Source organism: Tripterygium wilfordii, chromosome 6 (assembly GCF_013401445.1).
Source record: "Tripterygium wilfordii isolate XIE 37 chromosome 6, ASM1340144v1, whole genome shotgun sequence".
Classification (NCBI taxonomy): domain Eukaryota; kingdom Viridiplantae; phylum Streptophyta; class Magnoliopsida; order Celastrales; family Celastraceae; genus Tripterygium; species Tripterygium wilfordii.
The window spans coordinates 11,185,872-11,198,062 of NC_052237.1; the positions used below are offsets into that span (position 1 = coordinate 11,185,872).

Genomic DNA, 12,191 nt, shown 5'->3' on the forward strand with positions numbered 1-12,191 from the left:
TGGCAAAAAATCGCTTATGGATCGATTTCGGATAGGACAACAATACGTGTTTACGAAATATTTACATGTTTGAACCCCTAATCCGGATTGGATTTCAGACATACATAATTGACCAAACTCATATTGGTTTAAATTCAAACAAGTAAATCGGATAAAATTTATGTGTTTAGACCCGGATACCAGACATATAACTTATATAAAAAACTTGATTTAATCCATATTGGACAAATTCGATCAGGCAGACTGAATAAAGTTTTGCCACAAATGGGCCATCCACCTCAGTTACTAGACACGTGACGACTTGTATATCTTTTTACAGCACGAACGAATCACCATTATTATGGGCCCAGACGGTAAAATTAAAATTTTAAATTTGATATAATCAGTTTGATAAAATTATTTATTAATATCTTTTTGTAAGAGTGACTACTTACTAGTCATCATGGTCGACCCACATGTATGGTCCGCCCCATATGTTAGATCCAACATCTTAAGCATTACAAACTTTGATAAATAATAATGTACACTCCATCAAACAAATAATAACTTCAAATCACTAATTACTGATTATATTTGTATGAATATCACGTTACACGAAAAAAATTAAAATGTTATTGGAGTAGAAGCATGAGCAATCTCCTCTTAGTTATATGAAACTCATCTCCATCATTAGAAACATAATAATAATGGGTCTTGTTAATTAGTGTCCTAAGAATAATGATTAAGGATTCAAGGCAACATGTTAGGTGTGATGAATATTTTTTTCACCTAATTTTTACATTTAAAATACATATTCCAATAGATTTTTTTTCAAACTACAAAACACCTCTATATTTATTTATCCAATACTCTAAGGTAATAAACGATTTTGCTGGGTCCAAACTAGTATGGGTTAGTGCTAGGCCTGAGAAGACAAAGTTGAATGGTTTATAAGCGGATAAAGCGTTACTAATGCGGAGGGACGTGCTTTTACAACTATAATCTCACCTTGGTTTGGCATATAACCTAGTCAACCGACTTATAAGTAAAACCCAATCCCTCTCACTTCAACTGACGTTTTTTTTGAACCTAAGTATCATTGTGAGATAACCCATAAAAAACAAAATTTTACGGGCTTGATATATCTATAGTAAACTTATAAACTCAAAGAATAAAAAATTATTGATGTATTTGTGCTGGAAATTTCAACAACTCAGACATGCAATTATGCAAAAGACTCACATAGAGTAAAAGCATGTATGTACTTACAGTAGCCTGCAATTTCTTGAATGCTATTGCATGTGTTGTAATAAGTCAGAAGAAGAGATCGCATATATACATGCATCATTACTAGTGTTTCTTGTTTTAAGCACGTACATTCCTCGTTTTCCCCACATATCAAATACCATTCCCCTGTCTATGATTCAATGATAATTATTATATATGGAAACATTCACTTCCCAATCTAAATTCACTGTCTCTTACGATCAGGACAATTCAGGTATGAAAGAGGTCTTTCTCTCTGCAATACATGCTAAAGAAGCCTAAATATATTCACACAACGCAATTCTAGCTGTTATAATATGGTATAAATGATGTAAAACCCAATCCCTCTCACTTCAATTGACGCTTTTTTTGAACCTAAGTATCATTGTGAGATAACCCATAAAAAACAAAATTTTACGGGCTTGATATATCTATAGTAAACTTATATACTCAAAGAATAAAAAATTATTGATGTATTTGTGCTGGAAATTTCAACAACTCACACATGCAATTATGCAAAAGACTCATATAGAGTAAAAACGTGTATGTACTTACAGTAGCCTGCAATTTCTTGAATGCTATTGCATGCTTTGTAATAAGTCAGAGGAAGAGATCGCATATATACATGCATCATTACTAGTGTTTCTTGTTTTAAGCACGTACATTCCTCGTTTTCCCCACATATCAAATACCATTCCCTGTCTATGATTCAATGATAATTATTATATATGGAAACATTCACTTCCCAATCTAAATTCACTGTCTCTTACGATCAGGACAATTCAGGTATGAAAGAGGTCTTTCTCTCTGCAATACATGCCAAAGAAGCCTAAATATATTCACACAACGCAATTCTAGCTGTTATAATATGGTATAAATGATGTGAAATGTTCAAACTCAACAAATTAATTTATTGGTTTGAATGACAAATAACAAACTATAAGATGGTTGATCAAAGAAAAAGGCATTAAGTTTAAACCCTAACTTCCGCAATTTACTATCATTTCTTTCAATTTTTTACATATTTAGTACCCATTACGAAATTAGGCTATATGTTTGAGTTTGTCCCTTAATGGGGTTTTGCTATATGTTTGAGCTTGCCTCTTAATGGGTTTTGAATTTTCACATGTTGGGTCGTCGGATTGTCTAACTCACGTGGAGAGTAGTGTTTATCAAATATCAATTACCCCAATTCAACGAGTTATTTGTTGGGTTAATGACAACTGCCTGTGTTGATGTGTCTGGTTATGTTGCTTTCTTTCTTTTTCTTTTACAGGGCTCTTCGTCCAAGAAATTAAGGTAAATGAAGATGCTCATGATAATGAGTGGAAATGGAGGTGCATGCATGGTGCTGTGGTTGTTGGGTTTGGTTTCCAGTTCACTCTGTCACTCACTACACCGAAAACAATATTCCACACTCCATTTTTTTTTACACCTTTTTTCATTTTCCCTGTGCATGATAGGGTTTGGGAGCACTCAAGTTTCTATATCTACAAAAGCTATTATTTCATTATTCTGGTACAAGTCAGAGACTGAGAGCCCACTCTACTTTTGTTCAGAATAAGAAAGTCAGAACACAACCAACCAAAAGCTTGACCATGATAGAGAGCTTTCATTGAAAATGGTAATACGCTTAGTTAATCAATTAACCGAGAATCACATCATACAAATTATCTTTTAAATATATGCTATTATCAAGCTGCACAAAATTTACTCACCCTATGAGAAGGTTTAAGTTGGGCCAAAGTGGCATCACCTTCAAATACTACTCTCATGTCTAATGATTATGTATATCTGGTAATGATAGCTCATAGCTTGCAAAAACTTTTTCATTACTGATGACATGCAGAGATTCAGAGGTTGTAATTCAACAGCTTACATAATTAAGAGTGGACCTTTGATGAAGACAAGATCTTTTGTTACCACTTATGGTTAATCGATCATCACCCACCCAATATCATAAGATTGATGCTCCGTACAAGAACTGACCAAGACATGGTACTAAGTGCATCAAATTTGCTATGACCAGTCCATGCATACATGGTTGGCATATTGAATTATATTTATTTTGCAAAGGCCAAATGGGGGTTGTGGGCAATTATTAGTTTCTTCTGTGGTTATGGTTCCAAACATTAACTAACAACCATGACCTTGGACTTCAGAAAACCCTGACGACCAGGCAATTCTAAATTCTCAATCAATTAATAACGCGAAGTGACTCAATTGCCAATCGATTAGATTAAACATATGTGTATCAAAGGTTCGAATTCAATAAAAAACATGTTTCTCAACGTTATTTTAAAAAAGAAAAAAAAAATTCTCAACCAATTGGCTTCAGTATCGTTACATACCGTAATTGGTTCCAACATTTACAGGTCATCTCTGCAAATTATTCAGTCATCTGCCGTTGGGAGTGAAGTGAACCATGTCTGAAATTCATCAAAACAGTGTCACTTCTATAATTTTTAACTTTTCTATTCAACATCAGTCTTCTCTATACTCTTTCATGCTATCACAAATCTCATTGTTCATGGAATCGAAAGTAAAAGCCAAGCAAACAAAAAGAGAGATGCAACTCAACAAAGTGAAGTTCATTTCAATAATTTCTTCTGGTCGTGTCATTAGCTGGAATCTTCAGTCAAGGATTACCAATATATTAACATTAGGGCCAGTCGAGGCTAAGTATGTAGATCAGCGAAGCCATTCTGGTTTAACAAACATCAACCGCGGCTGCGTTTAAAATGCTCACGAATAAACCTCTCTGCATGGGCTGGATACTTATTTCGAATATATGCTCGAAGACATTTCTGATAGGAGAAGTCTATCCATCCACCATCAGTTCTTACAACAAATAGGCACCTTGAGTATCTGAATTCAGGATGTCGGTCAACCTTCATCCAAAGTATTTAACCTCTTCAGTTATTTGCATAATTGAAAATATTAGCTTGCATAAAATACAACACAAAGAACTTGAAAAGAACAAGAGTTAGTTTTGGTCAAAAGCTTAAATTATGAGAGAAATGAAAAATAAAAGGCAGGGGTAAAGATGTTTCCACTATAAAAACTAATGAGCATATGGATGATACAGATCAAAGAGATTTATCTATGACCTACATGCCACCCGTATGAGAGAAGTGCATGCAAACTGAGAGTAGAAAAACAATGGAGCCCATGACATTAATATCTTGATGCAAGAACATGTTCTTCACACCCCAGTTATGCAAAGTAATGGTGGGAATATTTGGCTACCAATTCATATGTTAACCTTTCATTTATTTTGGAAATCTTTGGTTGAGAATAATTTGGTAATGGCGGGAGATCATTTACAGGGAAACTCAAACAAAATTGCAGAAGTTCCAAGTATTCGAATAAACACACTGAGTCCATGAATTTAAAAGGACTAAGAAGCGATAATTTAGACGAGGCTGGCATATGAATATCTTCTGTTCTAGCATTGAGTTTTAAGTCAATTTTCACAAACTAAATTGTAGATATTTTATGCTAAAGGGAAATAACTAATAAGGGAAAAGGAGACACGAGATATGGTCCATAAGAAATGCTGCCTCCATAAGATGTTCCCACTATTTAACATCATGTTGACGCAGGGACACAATCACACAAGTCAAGATGTTTGGTGAGGGTGTCAAGTGGTCCATTTCCTAATCACTTCTGTTTCCCAAATTCTACAACTTAAGAGTCCAGTGAGTTGTCATATGAGGTTATACAATTGGAGTGGCAAGCAGAAACACCAACCGAAAATAGATAACACTGAAGGTGTTACTAATCAAAGGAGCGAAGGACAACATCCATGAAGATCAAGCAACACAAGAAGCATAAGACAAGTGATCAACTATATTCAAATCCACTGTCCCATACTGCCATCACTGCAGGGTCTAGAGAGAGCAGATACATACAGGATTGCACCTGCATGGCATAGAGGCTGTTTATGTGGGTTTTAACATGGGACACCTAGTTGAGCAACTTTACCATTATGCCAAGGTCTGTCCTTGTGACTTGTGACTGATCTACCATCTAAAACATCTTTATTCGACTACAGAACTAACTGATAGGACTAATACATGCAAATGCTAATTTTCAGGCAAAAAAAGTAAACAACTTCCTCCCATCTCTTTTCCCCCACCATGGAACTATTTATTTCTTTGAACATTTTGAGAACTTTTGGCTACATAGAAATGATAAAAGATTATTCATCAAGTCTTCTGAAAGGTTCTACTCCGCTTGGATAACTCTTATATTGTGTTTCAGGTCGATGGCACATGGGAGGAACATACAGATCAAAGAAAGTATTTATTAACGAACCTAATTATATTCAATTACCTTTTTCATTGCCACTTAAATATCATGGCCAAGTGGTAAGGCTGTCTCACAACAACCTTGAGGTCATGTGTTCAAATCCAAGAAACAGCTTCTCTACAATAATATGGGGGTAAGGTAGAGTACATCTTGCCTTTTTCCAGATCCTACGTCAACTGTGGAAACCTAGCGTATGGGATTTGTTTACCCTTTATCGCCAAACAAGGGGGCTAAAAACCCCTTACCATTTATTTACATATATAAGCCACAACTTAGTCAACAATAGCAACTATTCAATGAAAGACCATGCAGAAAACCCCTTACCATTATAGAATCCATACCACATCCAATTTTATCTTCAGAATTTGGATGGTAAGCAAGAAGTTTCTCTACCACAGCTTTCTCGTCTTCAGTTGTTCGCTGTTCCCCATCCACATACCTGGCAGCAAGAAAATAAGTTGAATAAAGACGAGCTTTTAGAGTCCTTTCAAAATCAAAAAGCATCACACAGAGGTCTAGAACAAGCTTCACAGCACATGTACATATGACTGCACAGTGCAATGAGTTATCTTGGAATAAGGCACAACTTAATCAGAAAAAAGCAGTGAGAACAGTTGGGCACTACACTATGATCCTATCAAGCTTTACATGGACCAGTACGAAAATCAATGGCTGGCCCATCCACTAGACTTCAGTTTCGGGTTACCATATGACAGCATGTTGAACAAATTTGAACCCTTCGAGCCATTATCTACACCAAGGAAACACTTGCCAGTTGCCATCCACATGACTTCAATGCTACATTGCTCATTTCGCTTAATCCTATAGTTTATATATATTTTTGAATGGAAAATGAAAATATATTGAATAACAGCATCCAGGAGGTGCCAAAGAGCATACAAGGTTACATAAGATTCACGATCGTCTCTCTCATATTCTCATCTCTGCTAACCTCCCCATTGAACCAAAAAAAGTAAATTGTGAAACCATAAGTACTCAATCTTGCAAAGAGAAGACTCCATCCCTCTAAAAGCCCTATTATTTCTCTCCAGCCAAGTAGTCCCTCATGTAACCAGGAGTATTAGATCGATCACGCCTTTCTGGTTCCTAAAGTTTACATGGCTTGTACATAACTTCTTTTTTATGAGGAGCTTGTAGATTACATAAAGCCATTTAGAATTCAAAGTAATTAGTTAAATGAAAAATCTTACAGTACAAAAGGAACCAAAAACATGTAACAGACACTCTTCTATCCTAAAACAACAGCATTTCTTCCCCTTTTACCATCCTTTATTAAGCAGCTGCCTGTTTTCGGTACTGTCTGTATTCACATAAATTTGGCGCAGTAGAATCAATAGAGCAACTTAAATTCTATGAGATAACTAATTCAAAACTTCTTTGTATTGTGATTCACAATCCAACACAATCAACACACATACAATACAAATTGAATGCTTCCCGAGACTGAAGTATACACAATTAAACATACAGATGTTGTTTAACACATGCAAACTACATATGACGGGTAACAGAGAGATAGAGATGACCTGTCAGAGTGGAGAATCTCTTTGGTGAGCAAAATAATGGGCTCGATATCTCGAAGAATCTCCTCTTCTTTATCTTTCCATTTTCGGTAGTCTGGATCATCTCATCTTTGGGACTTCGGAGAGTTCTTCACGCCCAACTCTGGAGTGGTCTTGCTTGCGGAGGATAAGTCCTCGTCTTGGCGAGTGAAATCGGCAGCTGAGCACCACGGCCGCCGCGAATGAGCTAGAGATTCCACGGATAGGGGGAGGCTGTGGCGCAGAAGACGGAAGCGCAGCAGAGGTAATCCTCTCAGCAGCGAAGCAGCAGCAGCCGCCATTGCGGTCAATTAGACTAGAGCGAGCGAAAATCGAGACTCGAGTTCCTGATAAAATGGCTATGATCGGTCATTTTCTCCGTTTGGGAGGATTGGATATTTTCTCCGCGGTCTGCTGCTTTATGCAACTGCTGGGCCTAGAATTAACGGGCTGTTTGACTAGAGGCCTGTTTTATATATATGTGATTAATAGGCCCATCTCTTAGTGCGGGCCCTTTTGTGGTATCAACTCCAGTAGAAATAAATAAATAAAAACTTCCTCTACATTCAAATTTCAAAGACTTTGGAATTTGGAGTAGGGTGTCAAAATTTTCTTCCATCTAGACGATCGAATTTGTTCGATCCGAATTAAATTAAGTTTGGACATAAATTACATATCCAAAATCTTAGACCAAACATAAAATTTTTGTCCGGTTTAAAACAATGTTACTTGTTCGGAACATAACATGGATTAGGTTATTGTCCGATTTAATTGTCTGAATTTAAAACAATGTTACTTGTTCGGAACATAACATGGATTAGGTTGTTGTCCGATTTAATTGTCTGAATTTAAACTAATACGGGTTTGATCAATAATCAATTAAATACTTTCAAAATTCAATCCAATTTAAGATTCAGATATATAAATATTTTATAAATACGTGTGATTGTATGATACGATCCGAAATCGAACTTTTGCCATTCCTAATTTTAAGCATGATTACGTGCATAAGATCATGATGAAATTAGTAAAACCCATGCTATGACAAGGACAATGCAAAGACATTCATTTATTGTGTTAGTGTATATTTGAAGGAATCAAACAAAGATAAGATAAAATAATAATATGATACAAATATTTCACGCGGACGTCCCCATCTGTAAACCATGTGACCTCACTTTATCGCCCTTCAAAGTACAAATCATTTCGTTGAAGTTTGACCTATTCCACGTATTTGGTCCTGATTCACACCATCATCAAGTGAAAATTAATTTTCAAAACCAGAAACGTTCAAGCCCATGATAAGCACGTGGCGGGGACGCCAGAAGCGGAAGATTAAACAAACCTTCAGAGGCACAATGAATATGGATTTCGGGTCCGTTTCTCTCTGAACCATTTCGGGAAAATACCACTAAGAACCTGCCGGATAGATTCAACGTACAATCTCTGGTGCCCCGGATAAGAATCCAAATCTCAGCCGTTCGTTTTCGTTTTCAAGTTTCCGTGGATGGGCCAGTCAACTTCGACGGCCGCATTCTCGAGCCGTCGTGAATTCAGCAACAGCTTCAGAGCCAAGCCCAAACCAACGCCTTTCTTCTCTCCAATGCTTACCGATGAATCAAGCGATTTCGATGTTTCCGATACAGCACCCGATTATATCTCCGAGCTCCCCGACGAGTGTTTGGCCTACATTTTCCAGTCACTTACCTCCGGCGACCGGAAAAACTGCTCTCTGGTGTGTAAGCGATGGTTGACGATCGAAGGGCAAAGCCGTCATCGTCTTTCTCTCAACGCTCAAGCAGATCTCCTCCCTCAAATTCCTTATCTATTCTCTCGATTCGATGCTGTCACAAAGCTAACTCTGAAGTGTGAGCGCAGATCCGTCAGCATCGGAGACGACGCGCTGATTCTCATATCTTGCAAATGCCGGAATCTCATGCGCCTCAAGCTACGCGCCTGCCGCGAACTCACAGATACCGGAATCGAAGCCTTTGCGAAAAACTGCAAGAGTTTGAAGAAACTCTCATGTGGATCTTGCACCTTCGGAGCGAAGGGCATGAACGCAATTCTTGATAACTGCGCGTCCCTGGAAGAATTATCCGTGAAGAGGCTCCGTGGTATCACGAATGGAGCCGCGGCCAAGCCGATTGGGCCTGGCGTAGTTGCATCTTCTCTCAAAACAATTTGTTTAAAGGAGCTTTACAATGGACAGTGTTTTGGGCCTCTTATAATTGGGGCAAAGAATCTCAGGACTTTGAAGCTTTTTCGATGCTCCGGTGATTGGGACAAGCTTCTTGAAGTTATTGCGGATAGAACCTCCGGTTTAGTTGAGATCCATCTCGAGAGGCTCCAGGTTAGCGATGTTGGCCTTGCTGCCATCTCTAATTTTTCGAACCTGGAGATCTTGCACCTTGTCAAAACCCCAGAGTGCACCAATTTAGGACTCATATCGATCGCTGAGCATTGCAAACTACTAAGGAAGCTTCACATTGATGGATGGAAGGCGAACAGGATAGGTGATGAGGGTTTAATTGCTGTTGCTAAGTTTTGCCCTAATTTGCAAGAATTGGTTCTTATTGCAGTCAATCCTACGAAACTGAGCTTGGAAATGCTGTCATCCAATTGCCAGAATCTAGAGCGATTAGCCTTATGTGGAAGTAATACTGTTGGTGATGCAGAGATTTCGTGCATTGCTGCAAAATGTATTGCATTGAAAAAGCTTTGCATCAAGAGTTGCCCTGTTTCGGATGAAGGAATGGAAGCACTTGCTAGTGGATGCCCAAATTTGGTGAAAGTAAAGGTCAAGAAGTGTAGAGCAGTGACTTGTGATGGTGCAGATTGGTTGAGAGCAAGTAGAGGGTCGCTTGCTGTTAATTTGGACAATGGTGAACCTGAACCTCAGGATGCAAGTGCTAGTGATGGCGGGGCACAGGAAAATGTTGTTGAGTTTCCTTCCATAGTTGTGGCTGCGCCTAATATTGCATCCAGTAGCACTGGAAGATCGGCCTCATTTAAGTCAAGGTTGGCTTGCACTTTCAGGAGGTTGTCAGTTGGTAACAGCAGTTCTAGAAACATTTCCTAAAGGAATCTAGAACAAAAGTTACGAAACAGAGCAAAGTGAACTTTTGATCTGCTCTTAGTTTGCATCTTATTAGCTGATTCTGTCTTTATTTTGTACTTAATTTTGTGTTGTGTGCTGTTTATTGCATTGTGAATTGAATTCTTCGTATGAAAAGTGGTTATATTCCAGGGTCTTGTGTTTCTAGTAACTTGAATTTGTGTTCACTTGTTTAGTAGACTTTTTTTATGCCGTTGGAAAGAGTGAGAGATCTCCTCTTTTATCTTAGGTTTTGCATGCACTGGTGGATCAACATTGCCATTGCTTCTGTCTGCTTTAGTTTGAGATTTATGCTACTAAGGTGTCTACTGCCTCGCCACAGTTCAGTGTATATAACAGTACAACTGACATGCTCTGAAACTGAATGATGTTAATTTTTTTTATTTTTTTTTTGTTTTGGTGTTGAATTTTTTAACATGAAAGCAAGGGAAACTCTCTGTTTTTTTTCACAAAGAAAAATGCTTTGAAAATAAATGTCCTTTTCAAGAAGAGAAATGCATACTAGTTGAGACTCAGGTATGAGCCAGCATATTCCAAGGTAGAGATGCCTCATATGAAGACCTTTCCGGGGCGGCTGAGCTGGGCTTGTCTCCTAATTGTTTTACTTCGCAACATTTTGGATTGTTTAGATGCGATCTTATATAAGAATGAATCAACACCTGGCTGTGAAAATGAGATCCATGCTACTAGTTATGATATCATGGTGGATAGGACGAATACTTGAAAAGGTCAAGTGATTTGTTGATACTGTATTGATTATATTCATTTACTCGGCCTATTTGATGCCCACTTCTCTATTAGGCTTGTTCTAACTTTTTAGTCACTGCTTGTTATAAAATGTAGTATGCTTTCTAGTGGCATTGTATAAGCACATTATTATTTCACTTGGTGAGGATCTAGATCTTTAGATGCTGCTTAAGGAAGGAGACATGTGTACCATATCCAGTGTGGCAGTGGCAGGTATGGCAAGATTATCGAATTAGTTGCGTAACATAATTGAATTGGAAGAAGTTAGCTGGTACTTTTATGGTGCTGACTTGCTGAGTCGGGTCTACTTTGAAGCTTTGTAGCAGTCATGTTGGCTGAATTGGTAAGTTGTTTGCAATATGCAATAGGTGATTGATGCAGCCTCCTCTAGTCTCTGGATTTCTTATGTGACTGATGGCAAAGTCCTGGGAATCAATATGAGTCCCAACTGTAAATTAATATGAACTGGTTCTACTCGTTGCCTTGGTGAGCTCAGTAGCTCTAAAGATACGTGGAAGATTCTGATGAATTTTTTTTCTGAGGTTCGTGATAGCACCTTACGTCTTTTTTAGTGACAAATTGGGTCTTTCATTAACAAACAGGTCTAGTTAGTCTGGTGTTGGACAATCCAACAAAATATAAGCAATTTGCAATGCTTTCTTTCCGGAGTAACAGATGATCATATGCCAGATGGTCTGCTCTGAGGCTATCTGTTTTTAGTGTAGTTGATTATATCACTTTTTTGTCTTTCTGCTAGGATTGAAGGCACATGATAGGGGCTTGATTGTGCAGTCCTCTTAGGGTGCAGTTAGGCCGCCACTGCATGGTGATACTTGTGGCATGGAGAGCAAGAAGTTAGCTTCCAAGTTGAGGTCATTATATTTTGCCAGGTAACTATTTTCATGTGCTTCTAATTCTATAAGCTGCTTCTCAGATTAAGGGTTGATTTCTCAAAGGTGCAGCTTGTCGTGCTCATGTCCTGGTATGTTTCTCCATCAGAGGGCATTTTAAGCTTCTTTTCAATTGGCTTCTGTAAGTCATTTTGTCGTTATAGCATCTCGAAAGTTTGACATACTATCGCGTTAGTGCAATGGCTAGAGATGGTTCATTGCAACGTAAGAGATTCATTATCACAGGATAGACATGGCATCTCTGCAACATATGCAACATATGCTTATGCTGCAACATATGCTTATGCCTTGTGC

At 37.9% G+C, this 12,191-nt stretch overlaps 1 protein-coding gene and 1 pseudogene across 1 annotated transcript; one reads left to right on the top strand and one right to left on the bottom strand.

The window, feature by feature from the left end:
• Positions 1-3,680: 3,680 nt before the first annotated feature.
• Positions 3,681-7,504, bottom strand: LOC119999633 (annotated as a pseudogene).
• A 966-nt stretch (positions 7,505-8,470) lies between these two features.
• Positions 8,471-10,394, top strand: LOC120000333 (F-box protein At1g47056-like). The gene has a single exon (XM_038848366.1). It carries the CDS (start codon positions 8,629-8,631, stop codon positions 10,201-10,203), a length of 1,575 nt encoding a protein of 524 aa, XP_038704294.1. The 5' UTR covers positions 8,471-8,628; the 3' UTR covers positions 10,204-10,394.
• Positions 10,395-12,191: the final 1,797 nt, after the last annotated feature.